Here is a 19670-nt window from a genome sequence, read left to right as displayed (position 1 = left end):
GAATGGTTTGTTCTTTGGCTGAATCGTACGGAGTAGTCAAGATTGGTTCTGAGAGGGGGATTATCAAGCCCCTGGTGGGGGTATCATGAAGCAGCCCTCTACTCCGTACTGAGGCGGGAAATTCTTTCCAATCGCAGTGAATAGAGGAGGCTCCAAGCAGCTAAAGGCAGGTACCTATTGGTGGCACACTGCGATAGGTAGGTAAGGTATAGACCAAAGCAGGCAGGTACCAAGGTAGGCAAGGCAGGCAAGCATCAGTCGTATCCATCCAAGCCATCCTAACCATCTTACCTGCCTTGCCAACTCAAGCAGTCAATGTACTAGAGCTTTCACCAGTTTCATGGGAGTTACCTGTGGACTACCTGGCCTTTAATAGGGAGGCAATTGGTGTTCCAGGGCAATTCTGAGTAAGATACTGTGAACAGAGTCTTATGATGTTGCTTGAAGTTGCTGGCCTGGTTGGTATACGCAAGGTACCTAGGGTGAAACCGGGTTGTCCAACTATCATCACTAGAGGCAACTTGCAGGTCAACAAGGATTCATGGCGCGTCAAGCATCAGAATGCACTGCAATTGTTTGAATTTGACCTTTTTAGTGCTGGGGACCATGATTCTTTTGTGTCACTCGTTACACAGACGGAGTCTTGCAGGGACCCGACTGGCGCTAAAAATCTATCCGCCGCTCGAGATCTTACGGCAAAAATGGAAGTGGAGGGCAATCAGGCCAAGTGGAGTGGACCTCGGGCTTCCATATCGCTTCTTAAACTTTGATTCCCGTGGAGCCTCACACGCCTCGCCCCGACTACCCGAGTCTCTCTCTCTGTCCGTCTCTCTGTCTTACTCTCAGACCAGTCTGGTTCTTATATCGAATCCACGCCCATGGTGGCTCTCATTCCAATTCAAACTCCGAGATTGATTCGCCAATCCTTGGTTAGAAACGACAATCACTATACGAACAGGGCTTTTGTCTAACACGCTGCCCTGATCTGATCAATAATCGATCCCTACTACTAGGAGCAACTCACACCTCATTCTAATCTCCGCGGTGTCTCCAAGCACACACACGCACACACAAACCCCGACAACTCACTTTTCTAAACCTCCTAAACAAGCCTTTCTCGTCTCTTTAGCACCCTCGATTGTTTGTTTGTCTGGTATCTTTTCGAGCTGAAAATATCCGCACTTTCGATAAATACTGTATCGCAGATCAAGCCAGCTCACTTGAACCTCCTTGGCATCTCTTCGACGTGGATTCCAACCTTCAGGTAACTATCAGATACAAAAATCCCTTATACCGCAGCTAGCCCGCTGCCTAATAGAGGCTGAGACTTTGATCAAGCTTGTTCATCGACCATCCACCCCCTCTTCCATGACAGTCAGCCTTCTGCAACTGAATCGTCATTGTCGAAACCAAGAAACTGCTATTAGGCGTTAATCAGGCGGCCTCACATTGGCGTTAAACCAGCGCGAATTCTCCACTGGACCACGCCAGCACCAACACCAACACCAACAGACCAACATTTTACAGCAGCGAGACGCCTGACGCTTGAGTCCGCTTAATACTTGCTTCCTCGATAATCTGACCTGTCTTACCTAATTGTACTTCGACTCGACCTATTAACTATCACTGAAACGTCACCAATGCCCTGCGTGGTATCCATCGCTTCATCGTATTGACAGCCTCCTGCAACCACCACTCCCGCCTTTGGGACATCATCCGCCACCTATAGTTCAGTTTCTTATGCCATGAAGCAGACAGAATGGCTTTTCAGAGCAGCGTTCTTAGAGATGGCGAGTGGGTGACGCAGACCGTCAACTTTCAAGATGCTTTGAAAGCTTCTTCCACCATGGCCAAAGCTGCCGAAAATCCAAGTCTCAAGGCACCTGAGTGTGGAATACTCTCTAGGACGGTCATCGAGAGCCCTGTCGTTCATTGGATCCTCCCAGTTTGCCTACGATCGCTCTCTCACAACGATATCGCATTCATTGGCGTAAGTCTGATGTTTCTTCCACAACCTTCATATCCAAACCCCATATGCTGGCATCATCCCCGGCTGTGGCCATTTAGACTGTGATTAGAGATGCCACGGAATTACACCTTTCCTGGGTTACTTGTCCATAAATATCGGACCATAACTCGATGTTGCTCCTCAAACCCTTGTCTGTATACTGAGTTGTCGCTAACTAGCCCAGGACCGCTTCGTCCAAATCAGCGAACTCCGCGATGACGGACAAGTGCATGAGGTTATCCGAAAAGCTGACTTTGGCACACGAATCCGAAATGCGATAGTTCTGGGGGTTCCGCCCAAGAGAGACATCCCTGGCGCAGCCGCTGCTGCAACCAAGACCGAAGGTGCTGATGTTCCCATGAAAGATGTTGCAGAGGCGAGCGAAGGCAAAGAAGCCGAAGAAGCCAAAGAAGCCAAAGAGGCCAAGGAAGCCAGCGAAGGTAAAGAAGCCAGTGAAGGTAAAGAAGGCGAAGAAGGCAAAAAGGCCAAAGAGACCAAAGAAAAGCGTGTACTACCACCGCAACTACTGGTCATAATGCTCGAGACAGGTGACGCCGTTTTCCTTTTCATTCAGGAACGCTTCGATGGGACACTGCGCTTTGAAACTACCACGTTTGAGAGCCCCAGGAATCTACAGTTCTTGGGGTATCACTTGTCCATTGACCCCTCGTCGCGATATATGTCTGCTGGATCCGCTGAAGGTGGATTCGTCGTCTACGAGCTGAACTCGCTGTCCCACATGAAATCTCAATATGAGGGCTGCGGATGCTTGAGGCCTGTCAAGTCTATCCGAGTTCGGATAACGCAGGGCGTCATACACAAAATGGAGTTCTTACATCCACGACTCGAAGACGATTACCATATCATTCTCCTATTGATAATTGTTAGACGTGAAGTGAGTAAGCAGGCTCACGTGTCTCGCATGGTCGTCTACGACTGGGAGCTCGGCGACGAACTTACCGCTGTATTTCGGTCAGAGAAAGGCACACCACTGCCAAAAGAGCACCGAATGCCTCTCATGATCATTCCACTCAAAGTCAATACTGCCTTCTTGGCAGTTTCAGAACACTCGATTGGCATAGTAAAGAACGCATTCACAGGGCAGACGTCGTTCGATACCTTGGAAACACACTACCCTCAACAGACTAAGTTGCACCATGGAGCTGCCGAACCGCTCTGGACCACCTGGGCGAGACCTTTTAGGATCAACATATACCTGGAGAAGATGGATGTTGTTTATCTAGCTCGTGAAGATGGCGTTATTGCACATATTGAGATCGATTCCCGAGATCTAGTTCCAACAGTTATGACTCTCGGAACCATCAGCACCAATATCACAACCGCTTTCACTACAGCTTATGATGTCTTCTCGGATGTTTTGATAACTGGCGGCGACTCTGGTCCTGGTGGAATCTGGAAGGTGGTTCGCATTGTCTCTTCGTATCTTGGCCTCAGCTAACATCCGATTTCCGCAGCTTATCCCCCGCAAAGATCCCCAACAAGTCAGCATCATTCCTAATTGGTCTCCCGTGGTCGATTTGGTCACGACAGATACCAATCCTTCCTGGAGGAGTGATAGCAGGAGGAAAGATCTTTCGACGAAACGCAGGGTATCATCGAACCCAAGACCGAAGTCGGATCGCATCTTCTGCACGTCCGGCCGTGGGCCGCAGTCGAGTTTGACAGAGTTGAGATGGGGCATTCAGGCACGGATCGGCCTTGAGTTCGACCATGACCAATATGTCCGCCAGTCCTGGATGTTTCCAGTTGAGGCTCAAGGAGATCGAAGCTTCTATGGCATTTTGTCACTGCCGCATTCTACTGATGTCCTTCACTTCCCCGCTGATCTCAGCAATGCGAATGCTCTGTCGCCAGATGCCTGCCCATTCGATACATCCTCGCGAACAATCTCGGCATTTCAGACAGAACAGGTGATAATCCAAGTCAGCGAGATCTACACGTGTCTTGTTGCACCCACACAGAGGCGAGTATTGATAGCTCTGAATTCTTTATGGCTCTGCGATAATAGCTAATAGAAGTCTAGCTCACGATACAATCATGGTGAAGTCTGTGGGAACTTTCCATTGCTGGCTGAGCATGCGTGTTGCACAGATAATATCGTGGTTATATCTTCACATGGTGCAAGCGCTTCCCAGCTTGATGTTTTGCTGGTTGACGAGATGAATTTGACGCACTCAACCACCATTGATGCCAAAGGAGAGATAACTTGCATTGGCCTTTTCAAGACGTCAGTACAGACCTACATCATTGCAGGTTCTGTTACGGAAGGGTTACCACTCTTGACTATATACTCACTGGCTGGCCTTGAAATTAGCAGCAACGCCCCTCAGCCACACCTTGGTAAGTCTGATGTTGGCTATCTATAAAGAAGGAGTGTGCTGAAATACTCGCAGTTACTCCTGACAAAGAAGGTCACTCGCATATGGAAGCATATACAAGTGTGCTATCCATTCATGATACCGCTGAGAAGATCATCTTGGTGCTTGGCACGAGGAGCGGTCATCTTGTGACGATTCTGATACCAGGGGATGATATTGCTCATTACTTACTTTCGATTGAACAGATTGGCATTTCACCAGCCAACGTGTTTCCGGCATCTAGCCTCTTTGATGGAAAGCACGCCTTTTTCGCCTGCTGTGACAACAGCCTATCCATCATGACGGACTTTTCACCACATGGTAGCAGATTCAAGACCAAGACCCGAATTTGGGCAACTGACTCGAACGAACCGTCGATGCCATCACCCCCCGTTCATGCAGCCTTTTGCCTCCAAGATAGCCTTTCTGGATATGAACGTCATATGTCCCTGATGTTACTATCTAAGACACGAGTTCTTCTCGTCGATATTTGGCCGCATGTTGGACCTGTTCCTCGTAGCATTCTTCTTGGCGGAACCCCGATGCGCGTCATCTATTCTCAGACTTGGAAGGTCTTGGTGGTTGCACACTTGAAGGATGATCGTCCAACACTCTCTTTTATCGATCCCGAAAGTGGTGCGAATGTCGCAACAGCAGCTAACAAGGACAAGCAGCCGTGTGATTATATTTCCGGCCTAGGACATCCGGGCGACAGGATATTTGGCCTCTATGAGTGGACCTATGTTAAAGATGGGAAACTCTTTCCGTTCATCATCGTGACCACTCAACATGGCCGACTGATGATCGTGTCTGTGACAGCGGTCAAACCAGAGAGCGACGATTGCCCAACAAGAAAACTACAGTTCTGGACACGATATAAGAAGAAAGGCTTCGCCGAGCCTATTTACACAGTCGCTGGAGATGATGTGGGTCTTCTATTCTGTGTTGGAAAGGTTCTTCACTGGGAAGTCCTGGACCTCGCGGAGAAGAAACTCAAGCCTATGAAGCAGTTCAGGCTGGATTCTCCAGCCACAACCCTGCGCGTGGAAGGCACAAAAGTCTGCGTCTTGACTGCCCAACACTCACTTCAGGTCATTGACCTGAACGTGGAGTCGGAAAACAGCGACCCTTCTATTATCCATAGTGACCGAGTGACTCGTTTTACGGGACATGTGATAGAGATGGGAGACTCCGAAGAAGAGCCAGGCAAGTGGCCAGTGAATGTTATATCCACGGCACAAGCAGGGTTTGCCGGAGTTTGGATCCCATGGAGTCAGCGCCATAAAGAGTTCGAGGTTGTCGTCACAGGACTTTTGCCCACATCTATCAGGAGATTCCGCAAGGGGCACACTCGACCTTTCTGGTCGGCTGTTGACCACCAAAGACGATACAATACTTTATTTAGCACAGCGGACCAGGCAGACATACTTGGAGTGTCTATTGATGGTTCACTACACCAATTTTCATTAATAGGTCTGGATCTCTGGCGGTTCCTCAGGTTGATACAGAACTTGGCATACCAGAACGAGGAGACTTGCCCCTTTGTCCGGAACAGTTACTCGTCGGGGAACAGCGATCCGGGCTTGGATCTGGATCCAGAGCTCGAACCCCAGCGTGTCCGGGAGATGATGCATGTTGATGGTGACTTATTGCAACGTTGCCTTGATATGAGTGCGCTGGAAAAGCTGGTATTGATTGGGGATGGCATTGACTTGTTTTGCGAGTATTTGGACGGGATTGACGATGGAATACACACCGAAGGTTTCCGGGAGACTGGCTCTAGAGGACGAAAGAAGTACATTGAGCTGGGCTATGAGATTCTCGAGTATGTTCTTACTCTAGCAATCTGAGTTGGGAATATGGCGAATCACATGGGAGGTATTTAATATGGTATAGATAAAACGATGACTCTTGACGATAATCATCAGATTTGTGAGCCAGAACATGACTCAATTTGACTGCTGCCTACAATGCCGTTCCATCTTATGCCCAAGGCTTGAGGCTTCATCTCATCGAGTTTGCTCGTTGGTGAAGGCTTACATAATATGACACATTCACAGAATAATCATGATTCCTGGGGTTTTTGTCGTTGCCCCGCACTAAAAGACATCGGAGATTGAGCATCTGAGGTCGGCTTGAATTACCTATGCAGACCGAAATTTCACGAGTGACAAGTACCTGCGAGATAGACATCTCGTATGCATTTTAGAGACTGGATATGTCACGAGAACGATATTCGAGAGTCTAAAGATTCGCCACCAAGGAAAGCCCTGGATATAGGTTCATGAATTACGGATACAGTGGTTGCCCGCAGCATTGCCCCGCCTAGATTGGAAGCCCAACCCACCTACTCGCACCCTTCAACCTGACCAGACCTGACGACCATCTAGTCAGTCTAGGCGTGCGTTCGATCCTCTCTGCCTTGCTTGTTTGATAGTGCGTGTGCGCATGAGTGCCTGAGAGAGGGACTGAGACCACGGATATTTATTTAGTCAGTAGGTTGCCTCGTTTGTCTGGCACATTTTTGTAACGTTATCTTTTTTGGGCTTTGGGAATTTTTTTTTTCGCCTTACCCCCAAAAATTCCATACGTAGCGAACGTTTAGCCCCGCCAACCTTGACGACTGCATCTCGAGTTTCATCCACCGAGACAACCGCCGAGATGCCGCCCAAGAAGAAGGGAAACAAAAAGAACCAGCAGGACGACTGGGAGGCTGAGCTGGGCGAGAGTATTGCCCCGCCTACCAATGCCAACGGTGCCGATGGTGATGCCAACGCCAACGATGACGATGATGATGCTGGCGGTGCCGGTGGCCTGATGGCCACCCTGCGCAAGAACAAGGAGAAGCGCAAGAAGAAAGGCATTGTCGAGCCTGAACCCGAACCCGAACCCGAGGCCCCAGCTGCCCAAGAGCCTCCCGCCCAAGCCCCTGTCGAGGCCAACATCGACGATGAGTTTGCTCTACCCGAGAAGAAGGGCAAGGGTGGCAAGCAGAACAAGCAAGCTGCTAAGAAGCCCGAGCCTGCTGCTGCCGCTGAAGATGCCGCCGATGGTGGTCGTATCCTGACCAAGGCCGAGAAGGAAAAGCTCAAGAAGGAGCGTGAGAAGCAGCGAAAGAAGGAGCAGGTACGCTACAGCTACCCCATGGATTGTCTTATACCATGCTTCTATTCTACCTAAATACAGCCTGCTAACAAGTCGACCCCATGATAGGCCGCTGCGAAGAAGAAGGGTGGTGCTGCACCAAAGGCTGCCCCTGAGGTGAAAGAGAAGGAGGAAGCTGCCCCTGTTGAGGCTGCTCCTGTCCCTGAGCCCGCTGCGGGAGGCAAGAAGAAGAAGCTCCCCGCACATCTTGCTCTGCTCCAGAAGCAGCAGGAGGAACTCAAGCGCCAACGAGAAGAAGCTGCCAGAGCCGAGGCCGAAGCGAAGGCCCAGGCCGAAGAAGACGAGCGCCTAGCTGCTGAGGAAGAAAAGCGACGCGAGGAGGCCAAGGCCATCAAGAAGCAGAAGGAGAGGGAGCGAGTCGAGCAACTCAAGAAAGAGGGCAAATATCTCACAAAGGCCCAAAAGGAAGAAAAGGCCCGAAATGAGCGAAAGCTCCAGCAGATGTTGGCTGCCGGTATCCAAGTTGGACCTGCAGGCGAGCCCAGTGAGAAGAAGTCTAAGCCTGCAGACAACAGGAGAAAGAAAGGCCGCGCCCAACAAAAGGTATACTTTGTGATAAAACACACCGAGAGATCAGGATTCGCTAACCCTAGACAGATCGATGAGGAGAAGGCTCTTGCAGAAGCTGCTGAGCGAGCTCGACAAGAAGCTGAGAAGGCCTTGAAGGAAGCTGAAGAGAAGGCTGCCCGTGAGAAGGCCGAGGCCGAGGCCAAGGCTGCTGCCGAAAAGAAGGGTGCCGAGAGTGATGTGGAGGATGACTGGGAGGCTGCTGCTGCTTCTGACGGCGATGTCAAGGACAGCTGGGATGCCGATTCTGACGAGGAGGCCGAGAAGGCCAACGGTACATCGGAAGCGAAGGCTGAAGAAGAGTCTGGAGAAGAATCCGAGGAGGAGTCTTCCGATGATGAGGCTGCCACAGCTGCACAGTTGGCTGAGGAGAAGCGGAAGCGAGAGGCCGCTGAGCGTCGTGAAAAGGCTCATCAGGCCGCCCTTGCTGCCCGATCGAAGGATAACCTGAGATCGCCTATTTGCTGTATTCTGGGCCACGTCGATACCGGAAAGACAAAGCTCCTGGACAAGGTCCGTCAAACCAACGTCCAAGAGGGTGAAGCTGGTGGTATTACACAACAGATCGGTGCCACTTACTTCCCTGTTGAAGCCATCCGACAAAAGACGGCTGTTGTCAACCCTGACGGCAAGTTCGAGTTCAAGGTCCCGGGTCTTCTCATCATCGACACACCTGGTCACGAGTCCTTTTCTAATCTCCGATCTCGTGGTTCTTCGCTCTGCAACATTGCCATTTTGGTCGTCGATATCATGCATGGTCTCGAACCGCAAACACTCGAGTCTATGCGAATGCTGAGAGAGCGCAAGACTCCTTTCATCGTCGCTCTCAACAAGATCGATCGTCTGTACGGATGGAAGCAGGTTGCCAACAACGGTTTCCAGGACAGTCTGGCTCTCCAGAGCAAGGCTGTCCGCAACGAATTTGAGACACGTCTCGAAAAGACCAAGATTGCCTTCGCTGAGCAGGGTTTCAACTCCGAGCTCTTCTACGAGAACAAGTCCATGTCAAAGTACGTCTCGCTTGTGCCCACTTCGGCCCACACTGGCGAGGGTGTCCCTGACATGTTGAAGCTCATTGTCCAGCTCACTCAAGAGCGTATGGTTGGCTCTCTCATGTATCTCTCCGAGGTCCAGGCCACTGTGCTCGAAGTCAAGGCTATTGAGGGTTTCGGTATGACCATCGATGTCGTTCTGTCTAACGGTATCTTGCGAGAAGGTGACCGCATTGTGCTGTGCGGTACAGAAGGCGCTATCAAGACGAATATCCGAGCACTACTTACACCAGCGCCTATGAAGGAATTGCGTCTCAAGTCCGCCTATGTCCACAATAAGGAGGTCAAGGCTGCTCTAGGTGTCAAGATCAGCGCCCCTGGTCTCGAGGGTGCCATCGCTGGCTCACGCCTGATGGTTGTAGGTCCCGATGACGATGAAGACGATATTGAGGATGAGGTCGAGTCCGATCTTGCCGTTCTCTTTAACCGTGTCGAGAAAACTGGCCGCGGTGTCAGTGTCCAAGCATCGACCCTTGGATCGCTTGAGGCTCTACTCGATTTCCTTAAGGACTGCAAGATTCCTGTTGCGAACGTTGGTATTGGTCCGGTTTACAAGCGTGATGTCTTGCAGTGCGGTGTTATGTTGGAGAAGGCACCAGATTACGCCATCATGCTCTGTTTCGATGTCAAGGTCGACAAGGAAGCACAGCAGTATGCAGAGGACAATGGCATCAAGATCTTTACAGCTGATATTATCTATCATCTGTTTGATGCCTTCACCAAGCATATGGACGAGCAACTCGAGAAGAAGAAGGAAGAGTCTAAGATGCTTGCTGTCTTCCCTTGCGTATTGAAGCCCGTCAAGGTCTTCAACAAGAATGACCCCATTGTTATTGGTGTTGATGTCACTGAGGGTCAGCTCCGAATCAACTGTCCTGTCGCCGCTGTCAGGAATAACCCTACAACCGGTGCCAAGGAGATCGTCAAATTGGGCAGAGTGTAAGTTTCTAGATCCTCTACTCCTTTAAGACCCCCTATTAACAGTCTCATAGTACATCAATCGAGCGAGAGCACAAGCAAATTCCCGTGTGTAAGCGAAAGGAGCCTTCCGTCGCAATCAAGATCGAGATGGGTGGAAACCAGCCCATGTACGGCCGCCACCTGGAAGAAGACGAGACCCTTTACAGTTTGATCTCTCGAGCCAGTATCGACACCCTCAAGGAATACTACAGAAAGGAGGTCAGCAACGATGAGTGGCAGCTCATCATCAAGCTCAAGCCCTTATTCGACATTTCATAAGTAGCCAAGATTACAAAAAGTTAAGAACATGGGTGGTGTAAAGTTTCTACCTCGAAAATCCCGCCGGGAGCCTGGCTGCATCCTGTCCTGGAGGTGAAACTCAATGTTTCGATAACATGCTGACAGGACATCAGGCTACAGTCAGTTCCCTTTGCGGGGAGAAGAGTATGAGAAATGCACTGCATATCAAAAAGAAGAAAATAGGAAAAGAAATTGCATCAACTCGTTTGAAGGAATTGTGTACGGTACTGATTTGCATTTTCGGGCAGCAAAAAAGGATTGAAGAGACGTGAAATTGAAGGGCAAATGGCACCCTCAAGGCAACGTATGTAGTCGTAGAGTAGGGCTCTTTATCAACGAGGGTTGAAATGATTTAATCTTATATTTGCTGTTGCTACCTCACGAGTGTGAACTGGATCAGTGACACCTGCTAGGTACTCAGTCCGAGAAGACCTCAGCAGACGATCGCTTCCAACTCATCACGATAGCACACTTGAATGATGGCAGAAGAAGCTGAACCAAACTGGAGTGTATGGATCCTAACTACTAACTTAAAAGTGTAAAAGTGGTCTAACGTTCGGGTAACATATCCGTCATAATGATCCGGGCCCCTATCTCCCAACAAAACAAACAAAGCCGTTTGCAACCATATCGCATGTTCTATTTCTCCTTCTCCCAAACCTGGTGCCCTTACTTTTTTCAACATCCGTAATCTTTTCAGGCGTCATTCATCTTATCGCATATCATGCAAGCATCACGCACGCAGAGCTGGCCGAGCATGCATCTGCAGCGTCGAAATTTCCTCCCTTTATTCATAATTTACTGGGGGTCAGCAGAGGCCTCAGTCTCCTGTTGCGGAGCGTCAGCATCCTTCATCTCCTGGTCTGCGTTGGCCTTCTCGGCCTCCGCAGCCTTGCGAGCATCCTCCTCAGCCTTCTTGGCAGCCCGCTCGGCCTCGGCTTTCTCCAGAGCAGCTTGTCGTTCAGCCTCGACTTTCTCAAAATGGCGCTGAACAATGGGACCAGCCATGGCGCGGATCTCGTCGATCTTGGCAACATACACACCCTTTGTGGTATCATCACCCTCCTCGTACAGCCAATCCTAGAATTGCTATTAGTATATGAATTCTCAGCTATCAAGGAATATGTGAACATACCTCTGTGGCTTCAAGCTTGGCCTTGATGGTCTGCTTCTCCTCTTCGCTGGCAAACTCGGAGTACTGCTCGTCGAGCTTGGCACGAAGGTCGTAGATGTAAGCCTCGAGCTCGTTCTTCTTCTCCTCGGTATCGGCGACAAGCTTGTCCTCCATAACCATGGCAGCCTCCTTCTCAAGAAGGCTGGCCTTGGTGGAGTCGTCAAGAGAGGCACTACCTGTGGAGATGGGCAGGTCACCCTTGCGGACCTGCTTCTTCACCTTGCGAGTCTTCTTAGGGGCATCCTTATCGGTCTCCATGGCCTTTTGGGAAACGGATGTTAGCGATCGGCTTTCATAAATTGATTCTTCTAAATGTTCTGGAACACCGAAAGCGGAACGAGACGAGTCAGGTTCTTCATCGTCGAGTCGCGGGCGCTTTGCAGGATATTCCTGGCTATCATCTCCAACGGATGCGGATGATGAAGAGGCCGAGTCTTGACCTTGGGCAGGGGGGAAATCATTTGGCGCCATATACGGCTCGGGCAAACTCACATCGGGATCCTCGTTAACCTCCTCCTCAACCTCCTCCTCCTCGACGTAGTAACCAGTCTCGACGTTCAGGACACCGTGGATGTTGACACGGGCCTTGAGTTTGCAAATCATAAAGTCATCCTTACCATCGGCCTTGACGTTCTTGACAGAGAAACGGCCGATCCAGGGGTTAGTCTTGCCGGGGAGTAGCTCGGGCTGGGCATATCGGGCCTCGAGATCAAAGGGCTGTTTTCGGTAGAAAGTAAGGATCTTGGTCGAGGGCATGACGTTGCCCTTGTTGAAGACAGTCAGACTGGTGTCCTCATCAGGAATATCGGGAGCCTTCTCCCAGGCAAACTCAATGGGGTAGCTGATGATGTCCTGGACTGAGAAGTCTCGGACACGGAAGACAGGGGAGAGAATGGCACAGCTGAAGGCAGAGCCACGAGCAAGAGCCTCGTCGGCGTTAAGGGTAAAGGATAGGGGCTTTCCAAAGAACTCCTGGATGCGCTCCTTGAGAGCAGGGACACGAGAACCACCACCAACGACCTCAATAACATCGATATCGTCCTTGGTAAGTTTAGCCTGGGCAAGGGCCTCCTCGAGGGGAAGGTGGGTTCGGGCAAGGAGGGGCTCGATCATGGCCTCGAACTCCTGGCGAGTGATCATGGCAGAGGCATCAATGTCGTTCATGAGAGACTCAATGTTGACAGGAGCTTGTTGGTTGGCAGATAGAATCTTCTTTGTCTTCTCAGCGGCGGCGATAGTACGGGCAAGGGCACGGCCGTGGGTCATGATGTCGACCTTGTATTTGCCCTTGAACTCCTTGGCGAGGTGGTCGACGAGAGCGCGATCGAAGTCACGACCACCGAAGTCCTTGTCCCAGGTGGTGGCCTTGACAGCGAGCTCACCTTTCTTGAACTCGACAATGGAGACAGTGTAGCTGCTGTGGCCGATATCGACGAAGCAGACACGGCGGGGAGCCTCCTCAGGGGCAGGCAAGTCGAGCTTTGTAATGCCCCAGCCAAGAGCGGCGGCTGTGCCGTCGTTGATGAGACGGAGAACACGGAGGCCAGCGATCTCGGCAGCGTCGATAAGAGCACGGCGCTGAACATCAGTGAACCAAGGTGGCACACTCAGGCAGACGTCTTGAACAGGCAGCTTGAGTTCAGCTCCAGCGGTCTGCTTAATCTTGCTCAAGTACATGGCAACCAGCTGAGTGGCAGTGAACTTCTCCTTCTTGCCCAGATAGTTGACTTCAGCACCGACCTGGCCATTACAATCGGCCAGAGGAGCGGTCACATATTGCTGCTCAATCTGAATATCGGGGTCGTTGAATTGTCGACCAGCAAGACGCTTGAGAGAGCTGACAGTGTTCTTGAGGTTGGAGATTTCCTGGGTCTTGGCGGCCTCTCCGAGGTAACGAGACTTTGGTCCGAATCCTACCAGGGAACTAGGGAATAGAATTGTCAGTATATATGTGTCTGATAAAGGTGGTGGAGCGTTGTTTGGCCGCGCGCGACAAGCAACGGGGTCAAACAAGAGGTACAAACATACGGAGTTGCTCGGTTTGAGACTTCATTGGTGACCTGTACAAGACAAAAGAAGTCAGTTATGGGAAATTTTGAGGGTGGCCATCGATCCCATCGTCGGTGGAGGAGCGACGACGAAGCAGGTATGGAGGGGTAAGGGCAGGGCAGTCGACTGGGATAGATGGCGGGGGAGGTTATGAGGGTATACGCACAACATCGACACCGCGGTTTCGAGCAACGGCGATGACAGTCTTGAGGGTTCCGAAATCGATACCTATACAGAGGAAAGCCAACAGTCAGTTTGGTGTTGTTCAAAGTCTGGTTGTTCCTTGCGAGGAATAGCGATTGGCTGAGCACCACCAGCAAGAAAAAAAAAGTGAGCACTCGGATGGCATCACTTACCAACGACACTCATGATTTCGACGGGTGGGATTTGCCCCGAGACACGATATTAAGGTAGAAAGAAGAAGGGGGATATAAAGTTGAGCGATGCGCGGGAAAGCTCAAAAGAGAAGAAGAAGGAAAGCGATCGCGAAAAGGCGGAAGATAGAGGGAGGATCGTGAGAATGGATAAGATAGAAAGAGTAAGGCAAGGTAGGTATGGAGGGGAAGAGTAAAGGCTGGTAGGGTATGAATGGCTAAGGTGACCTAGGTTGGTTTGGTTGGGCGGCGGTTCCAATTGTTTATGGCCTGGCCTGGTCCGCTGGCGCTGGGCCAATTTTTTTTTTAGGTGGAGGGACGGCGAATGGGGGATCCCGCTCGATGGGCTGCACTGTACTGAAAATTTCAATGGTTCAGTGGCTACAGGGAGATGCACTGTACCCAGTACCTGTGGGTCGATGTACGATGTGGTGGACCTGTAGTGTAGAGCGATGATGTAAACCAAGTATACACTACTTGAAAGCCTGTCGCGATTCGATTCTTTTCTTTAAGCTGTTTCTAGAAGATGCCAAGTTTTGTTTCTTCAAAGGAGTTTCATTCAAAACGTCTTCCAAAAAAAAGATATCCTTCGACTTTTTATATTCATGGTAGATCTAGTGAGGATGAACCAGCGCAGTATCTCGTTGTGCTGGGATGCTGTGGTCACGTTGAACAGTTGACTAGACTTAGCAGACCCTAGAAACGACGATAGATTTCTGTGCGATTCTGTCACCAGATTCAACAGCTCCTGTAAGCAATCAAATTGCTTTACAGTGGATATCAGGGATTTAAAACAGATACAGCATCTCCACAAAAAGAGAAACGCAAGTCACCAGCATCAGCCACGACGATACTCTGTACATACATCACAGCAACCAAGTTGCGAGGTTCCTACCTAGGTGCCAAGTCAATCTAGTGGGCGGTACTTCTTGGTACTGTTCCTTAGAGTGATAACTACCTACCCTTGACTCCAGTCTTGAATGAGGCAAGCAAATACAATGCCTTGCCAACCCCTTTTGGCCTACCAGGACAAGTACAGCAGCAAGAAAAAATTTAGTTGTCATGCCCCTCCCCCGCTATTCCAACACTTCGAAGACGAGGCAGACACAAAGCTTTCTGGAGGGGCACACACAGTACAGAAAACCCCAAACGGGTGAGAGTCCCTACGATAACGATAAAGCAAGTAACCACTTTAAGGTTAGTAGTTAAGTCTCCGTTAATGGATTCCTCGCCACCTAAGCTCCTTTGTTAACTTAGCCTCTTCGACATGGCAAACTTGACTTTTCCATCACATTGGATCTCAGCGCACCGCTAACCCCAATTGACGAGACAAGAATATCTCCATCAAGAACATTGAAGAAATTTCGAGACTACCTATCTTGGTCGAACTGAATAATAGCACCACCACTTAAACCGGGCCCAACCCTCCGGGTGTGACTAAAGACAACATTTGCATGATCTTGACACAGCCAAACAAACCGTGCCAAGCTGTTCGAAACTAATATCATGCACTTTTCACTCTCCTGCTCCGCCAACTTGGAAATGAATTTTCAGGTGATCGACCGTGGACTGGCTCACCGACAAAACACTCGTCCCTCTCTCCGGCACACCGAAACGACAATTTTTCATGAACTAACAAGGAGTAGCCTCAGGTTGGTGAGAGTTGTTGAAATTGCATGTATATCAGGACGCCACATTTTAGTGAGGCTATTCGGGTTGCTTTCGCCCTGCCCCGTCTAACCTGTCCGTACGGAGTAGTTGGTAGTATATAGCAAGTGACAGGGTCACTTGGAGCATTCGACCCCGGTCAACAAATGACCTGTCTGGTCTGGTCTGGCCTTCATCATCTTCATCTCTCTTGTGTGTTGTCATGATGCCCGATGCAGCTCCAGAATTGCGGGGTAGATGTGGGTGGGCTTCACCAGGCTTGGATCGACAACTATCCAATACAAAACCTGCTGTTTGTTGTTCGAGATAGCTTCATTTTTTACACTAGGTATGTATAATCTGAGAATGACGAACCACAACAAGAACTGGCTCAGCCTAAGCAACATGAACGCTGGCTTGATCCAGGTATAATCCATCGCCTTATTCTAACGGCTTTTCTTCAGCCTCCCTCTCGTCATTCGACTAGCAAACGACATGTTTGATCCAAGCCTTGTTTGTCCCCCGTCAAGGCTGGTGGTACTAATACTTCTCTCCATGGAATTTCGACGACGAGATTCAACTGGTTCATCTTGGGCGACCTGATTGTAATCGATCGTACTTTGGGAAGTGGTCATATCTCTTGAAATTTCAGTACGCCTCATAGGTGAAGCTGAGAACCCGCGGCTAGACCGGATGCCCTCCATATTGCTCACCTGAGAAGCTCGGTCCTGCATTTGTTGTGCAATCTCGTACTTCCGAACGTTTTCCTCATCCATCAGGAGCTTCATTCTTCGCTGTGTTCCAACCCCGAGATCCGCACACTCTTGAGGCTTCGAGAACTCATGAGATGTTGCCTTCCCCATCTCAATATCCTCTGTGCTGGTATCGATCTCATCTGGATGAGCATATGTTCCCGATGCTGTCTTCTGACGTGCCGAAAACTTGCCATCAATCTTGTCTGGTGGTCGCACCACGCTTCGAGTGCGTCCGAGTTCGGTGGTTGCGGTCGACATACGGTTTGAGGCAGCCCTACGTGCTTCGTGTGCCGCTTTAAACGTCTCGGGGCCCACGTTCAGTTCGTCTCCCTGTTTCTCAGCTTGTTCCACTGCTTCTCTTGCTGTCGTGTGAGCGTCCGCCGCCGCAGCATCGCCTCGTGACCCGCCCCAAGTTCGCTGCCCTGCTGTGAATATACCGTAAACCATATACAGCCAGTTGTAAAACGGATTAAGAATAAACATGAGTGGATAGAGCCAGATTTTAAATCGCCGGAGCTTGGCTCCAAAGTACAGCATCAGCAGCCAATTTAGCCCCAAAGAGACGGCAATGAAGCCTACGGGAAGGTCGTCCACTTTCTTAACTGTAGTTATCAGGGCCAAAACCATGATGAAGAACAATAATGCTGTTGTTCGGATGGTATTCTGCATAAAACGGACCAATATGAGAACAGGGTAGCGCTTCCACAAGCGCCAGTCCGTCAACATACAGACCTCGTTTGTGATGAAGCCTAGAAACCATCGGCGCCGCTGCTTAACCAGGGACCGATATGTCTGCACAGCCTCGGTTTTGCAAAAGGCCGATGTGCACATCTGGATCTGGTACCGCTTCCTAGCTCCAATCATGAATAGATGGGTTAACCAGCGGTCTTCTCCCAAGTGACACTTAGCAAAATCGAACAGGTCTTCACACTGCTCTGTTTTGTCTACAAAATAGTATTTGGCCATTCTCCGAAAAGCTGAGAAGCGCAGCATCGTCAAGGCTCCCGGCAGACAAGTGACGGAACCACAGCCAGATTCGACGGTTCGTTCAAACAACTGTCCATGTATGTATTCCATGTCTTGTAACAGGGTAATGATGCTATGTTTCTTCGTCGTCGAGGTAATGACGCCTGTCATAGCTAGCATGTCTCTAGAATTGCCAGGGCTGAGCTCCATGTCGTAGACAAAGTTTTGTAGGCATACCTTGTCTAGGATACAGTCGGAGTCGATAAAGAGAATGAACAGATTGTCGTTCCGCTTGAGATACTCCTCGTAAACTCGGTCGATGAGCTTGAAGGTTACTTTCTGGCAGTGACGTTTTCCTCCGTGCTCAAAGCGTGAAATGGTTACACGTGCAGATCGATACGTGACATCAATACTCTTGGGGTATGTCTCCATCTTCATGGACACACCAAGCTTATCAATAGTGCTGAGGTACAGTTCGTCCTCCTCATCCCCGTCGAAGGACAAGAAAATATGGATACAGGCGGGCGGGTAATCGCATTCGACAACTGAGTTGACAGCTTTCAGGAGAACGTCGGGTTCCTCTCTGTAACAAGGCATGACTATGACGACCTTTGGCGCAGTAACATCATCGAGCACCTGTTTCATACGCTTCGTTCGACCGAGTTGATTTGTCACGACTTGATAGATACAGAACAACCATGGCACTGTCAAGAGGATCGCGAAGGTCCAGAATGCAAACCACTGGAGAAAGGACACCATCTCTTTCGGCCACAGCTCTGTAATGGTATCCGGAAGTGGCAGTGTCACCATCATGATTGGGAGGAATATGACCCTAACCTTGATATTAGCTAAGACGCCCATTTTGTGTTATGTCAGAGGACGGGACACGGCCTACCGGAGGAGAACAAAGGCAGCGCCAACAATGATGCACAAGACATGAATGGACCAATGTTCTGCCTTTTGAAAGACCTTGATGAGGCAATAGACGAACGCTGCCAACCAGAGAAACCACTCGAGGCATGCCATCAAAAGCACGACGCCGACTATGCTGGTATATATAATCTGGAATGATCAAATCAGCGCACATGATGGAGCAAAACACTGCAGTATGCCGACTCACGTTTTGCAATGGCCAGTCCTTTAGTAGGGCCATGATTGCAAAGCGGCCTTTCCTCCTCGTTTGACAGCAGTCGGCAGGCAACAGAGAGACAGCGTCAGTGAGACAGATAGAGACAGTTCATAAAATCGATCTGACGCACGGCGACCACTCCCCAAGGATTTGTGTGCTGCAAGCCGTGCTGGACAGTCGCCACCATTGGAGACAAGAGCCAAAGAAGCACAGGGCAGTGTTCAGAAAGGGGCCGTCTCTTAGTTTAGAGGCACTGCCTTGAGTTGAGTTCCCGGCGGGTGCCGGCAGAATATTGCGAGGCTTGAATGAGTCAAGCTCGGTAACACAAGCCAAATCGATTAGAAACAGAATTGGAGGAGAGCAAGTGCCATGAATATCAGAGGAAGCTGCCTTCGTAAGCTGCATGTGGGGGAAGGCGCGAGGAAGATGCTAAGAACGAAAGAACCTAGGTACTATCTAATGTAAAGAAGTTCAGATCCCCGTGGGAATTCAAGGCTATATGGTCACCAAGAGCTCGGTGTCATACCAACCTCATCACGGTTACACATGATATATTGCCTGTTACCAGGTGAACTAATAAATTAGTCGATCTGGAAATGAACAAACAAACATACACAAACCAGTATTAGTTTCAGCACTTCCACTCTTGATTAAATCATTCCGTTGACCAGGTCCAATGCTCTCGAGTATCAAGTTCAGTATTTCAATCTCAAGCTACAGCGTACTGATGATCAGCAACCTGGCAGGGGTTTAAATGCCTTCCTTAGCTATTCATCTGCTCAACACATCTTGGACGTCTAAACATCCTCCACTCTAGGCGATGCATGTGCTTCTAGCATGTCATGCATGTCCCTTCAGTTCCGTGGAAAGCACGTTGCTGCGTCACGAGTGTGCGGTAGGGTCGTCGTTCTGACGTCCAGGCTTATACTGCGGAGGCTATCTTCCTGCTGCGAGCATACTTCCAGCAATGAAGCTGGATTGTGTGAGGCCGCATTGTTGAAAAGCACAGCTTGCATCAACGCTGAGGAGGATTCAGCTTACTGGACCGCCCTTTGCGCGACGTGCAAAGACGGCACTGCCGAATGTGGTACAAGGTTGGTTCTTCGCCACAGCATCCGTGGCCACAGTTCGGAAGCGGAGCAACGG

At 50.0% G+C, this 19670-nt stretch overlaps 4 protein-coding genes across 6 annotated transcripts; 2 read left to right on the top strand and 2 right to left on the bottom strand.

Moving 5' to 3' along the window:
* The first annotated feature begins 786 nt into the window (after positions 1-786).
* FVEG_16066 (hypothetical protein) lies at positions 787-6438 on the top strand. Of its 2 annotated transcripts, XM_018905304.1 has the most exons (6): positions 787-1264; positions 1339-1990; positions 2193-3428; positions 3484-3992; positions 4053-4369; positions 4423-6438. In XM_018905304.1, exons 2-6 carry the CDS (start codon positions 1760-1762, stop codon positions 6234-6236), a joined length of 4107 nt encoding a protein of 1368 aa, XP_018753248.1. In that variant the 5' UTR covers positions 787-1264; positions 1339-1759; the 3' UTR covers positions 6237-6438. The 2 variants fall into 2 exon arrangements, with proteins under 2 accessions (XP_018753248.1, XP_018753247.1); XM_018905303.1 differs by having other exon boundaries at positions 787-1990.
* Positions 6439-6512: 74 nt separating this feature from the next.
* On the top strand, positions 6513-10900 carry FVEG_07294 (translation initiation factor 5B). The gene is made up of 4 exons (XM_018895893.1): positions 6513-7512; positions 7600-8094; positions 8149-10109; positions 10163-10900. The coding sequence occupies exons 1-4, from the start codon at positions 7048-7050 to the stop codon at positions 10407-10409; spliced, it is 3168 nt and encodes a 1055-aa protein (XP_018753249.1). The 5' UTR covers positions 6513-7047; the 3' UTR covers positions 10410-10900.
* Positions 10901-10922: 22 nt separating this feature from the next.
* FVEG_07295 (hsp88-like protein) lies at positions 10923-14608 on the bottom strand. Of its 2 annotated transcripts, XM_018895894.1 has the most exons (5): positions 14010-14608; positions 13820-13881; positions 13633-13664; positions 11566-13528; positions 10923-11510 (listed from the first exon to the last, which is right to left on the bottom strand). In XM_018895894.1, exons 1-5 carry the CDS (start codon positions 14020-14022, stop codon positions 11229-11231), a joined length of 2352 nt encoding a protein of 783 aa, XP_018753250.1. In that variant the 5' UTR covers positions 14023-14608; the 3' UTR covers positions 10923-11228. The 2 variants fall into 2 exon arrangements, with proteins under 2 accessions (XP_018753250.1, XP_018753251.1); XM_018895895.1 differs by lacking the exons at positions 13633-13664; positions 13820-13881; positions 14010-14608 and having other exon boundaries at positions 11566-11865; positions 12097-13579.
* Positions 14609-16305: 1697 nt separating this feature from the next.
* FVEG_07296 (chitin synthase) lies at positions 16306-18548 on the bottom strand (the record flags this gene model as incomplete). The annotated part of the gene is made up of 4 exons (XM_018895896.1): positions 16306-16311; positions 16388-18227; positions 18291-18457; positions 18516-18548. The coding sequence occupies 4 exons, from the start codon at positions 18546-18548 to the stop codon at positions 16306-16308; spliced, it is 2046 nt and encodes a 681-aa protein (XP_018753252.1).
* Positions 18549-19670: the final 1122 nt, after the last annotated feature.

The sequence above is a fragment of the Fusarium verticillioides genome, chromosome 8 (genome assembly GCF_000149555.1).
Source record: "Fusarium verticillioides 7600 chromosome 8, whole genome shotgun sequence".
NCBI classification, from domain to species: Eukaryota; Fungi; Ascomycota; class Sordariomycetes; order Hypocreales; family Nectriaceae; genus Fusarium; species Fusarium verticillioides.
The sequence above is the reverse complement of the archived record's forward strand: the minus strand, read 5'-3'. Positions and strand labels throughout refer to the sequence as shown.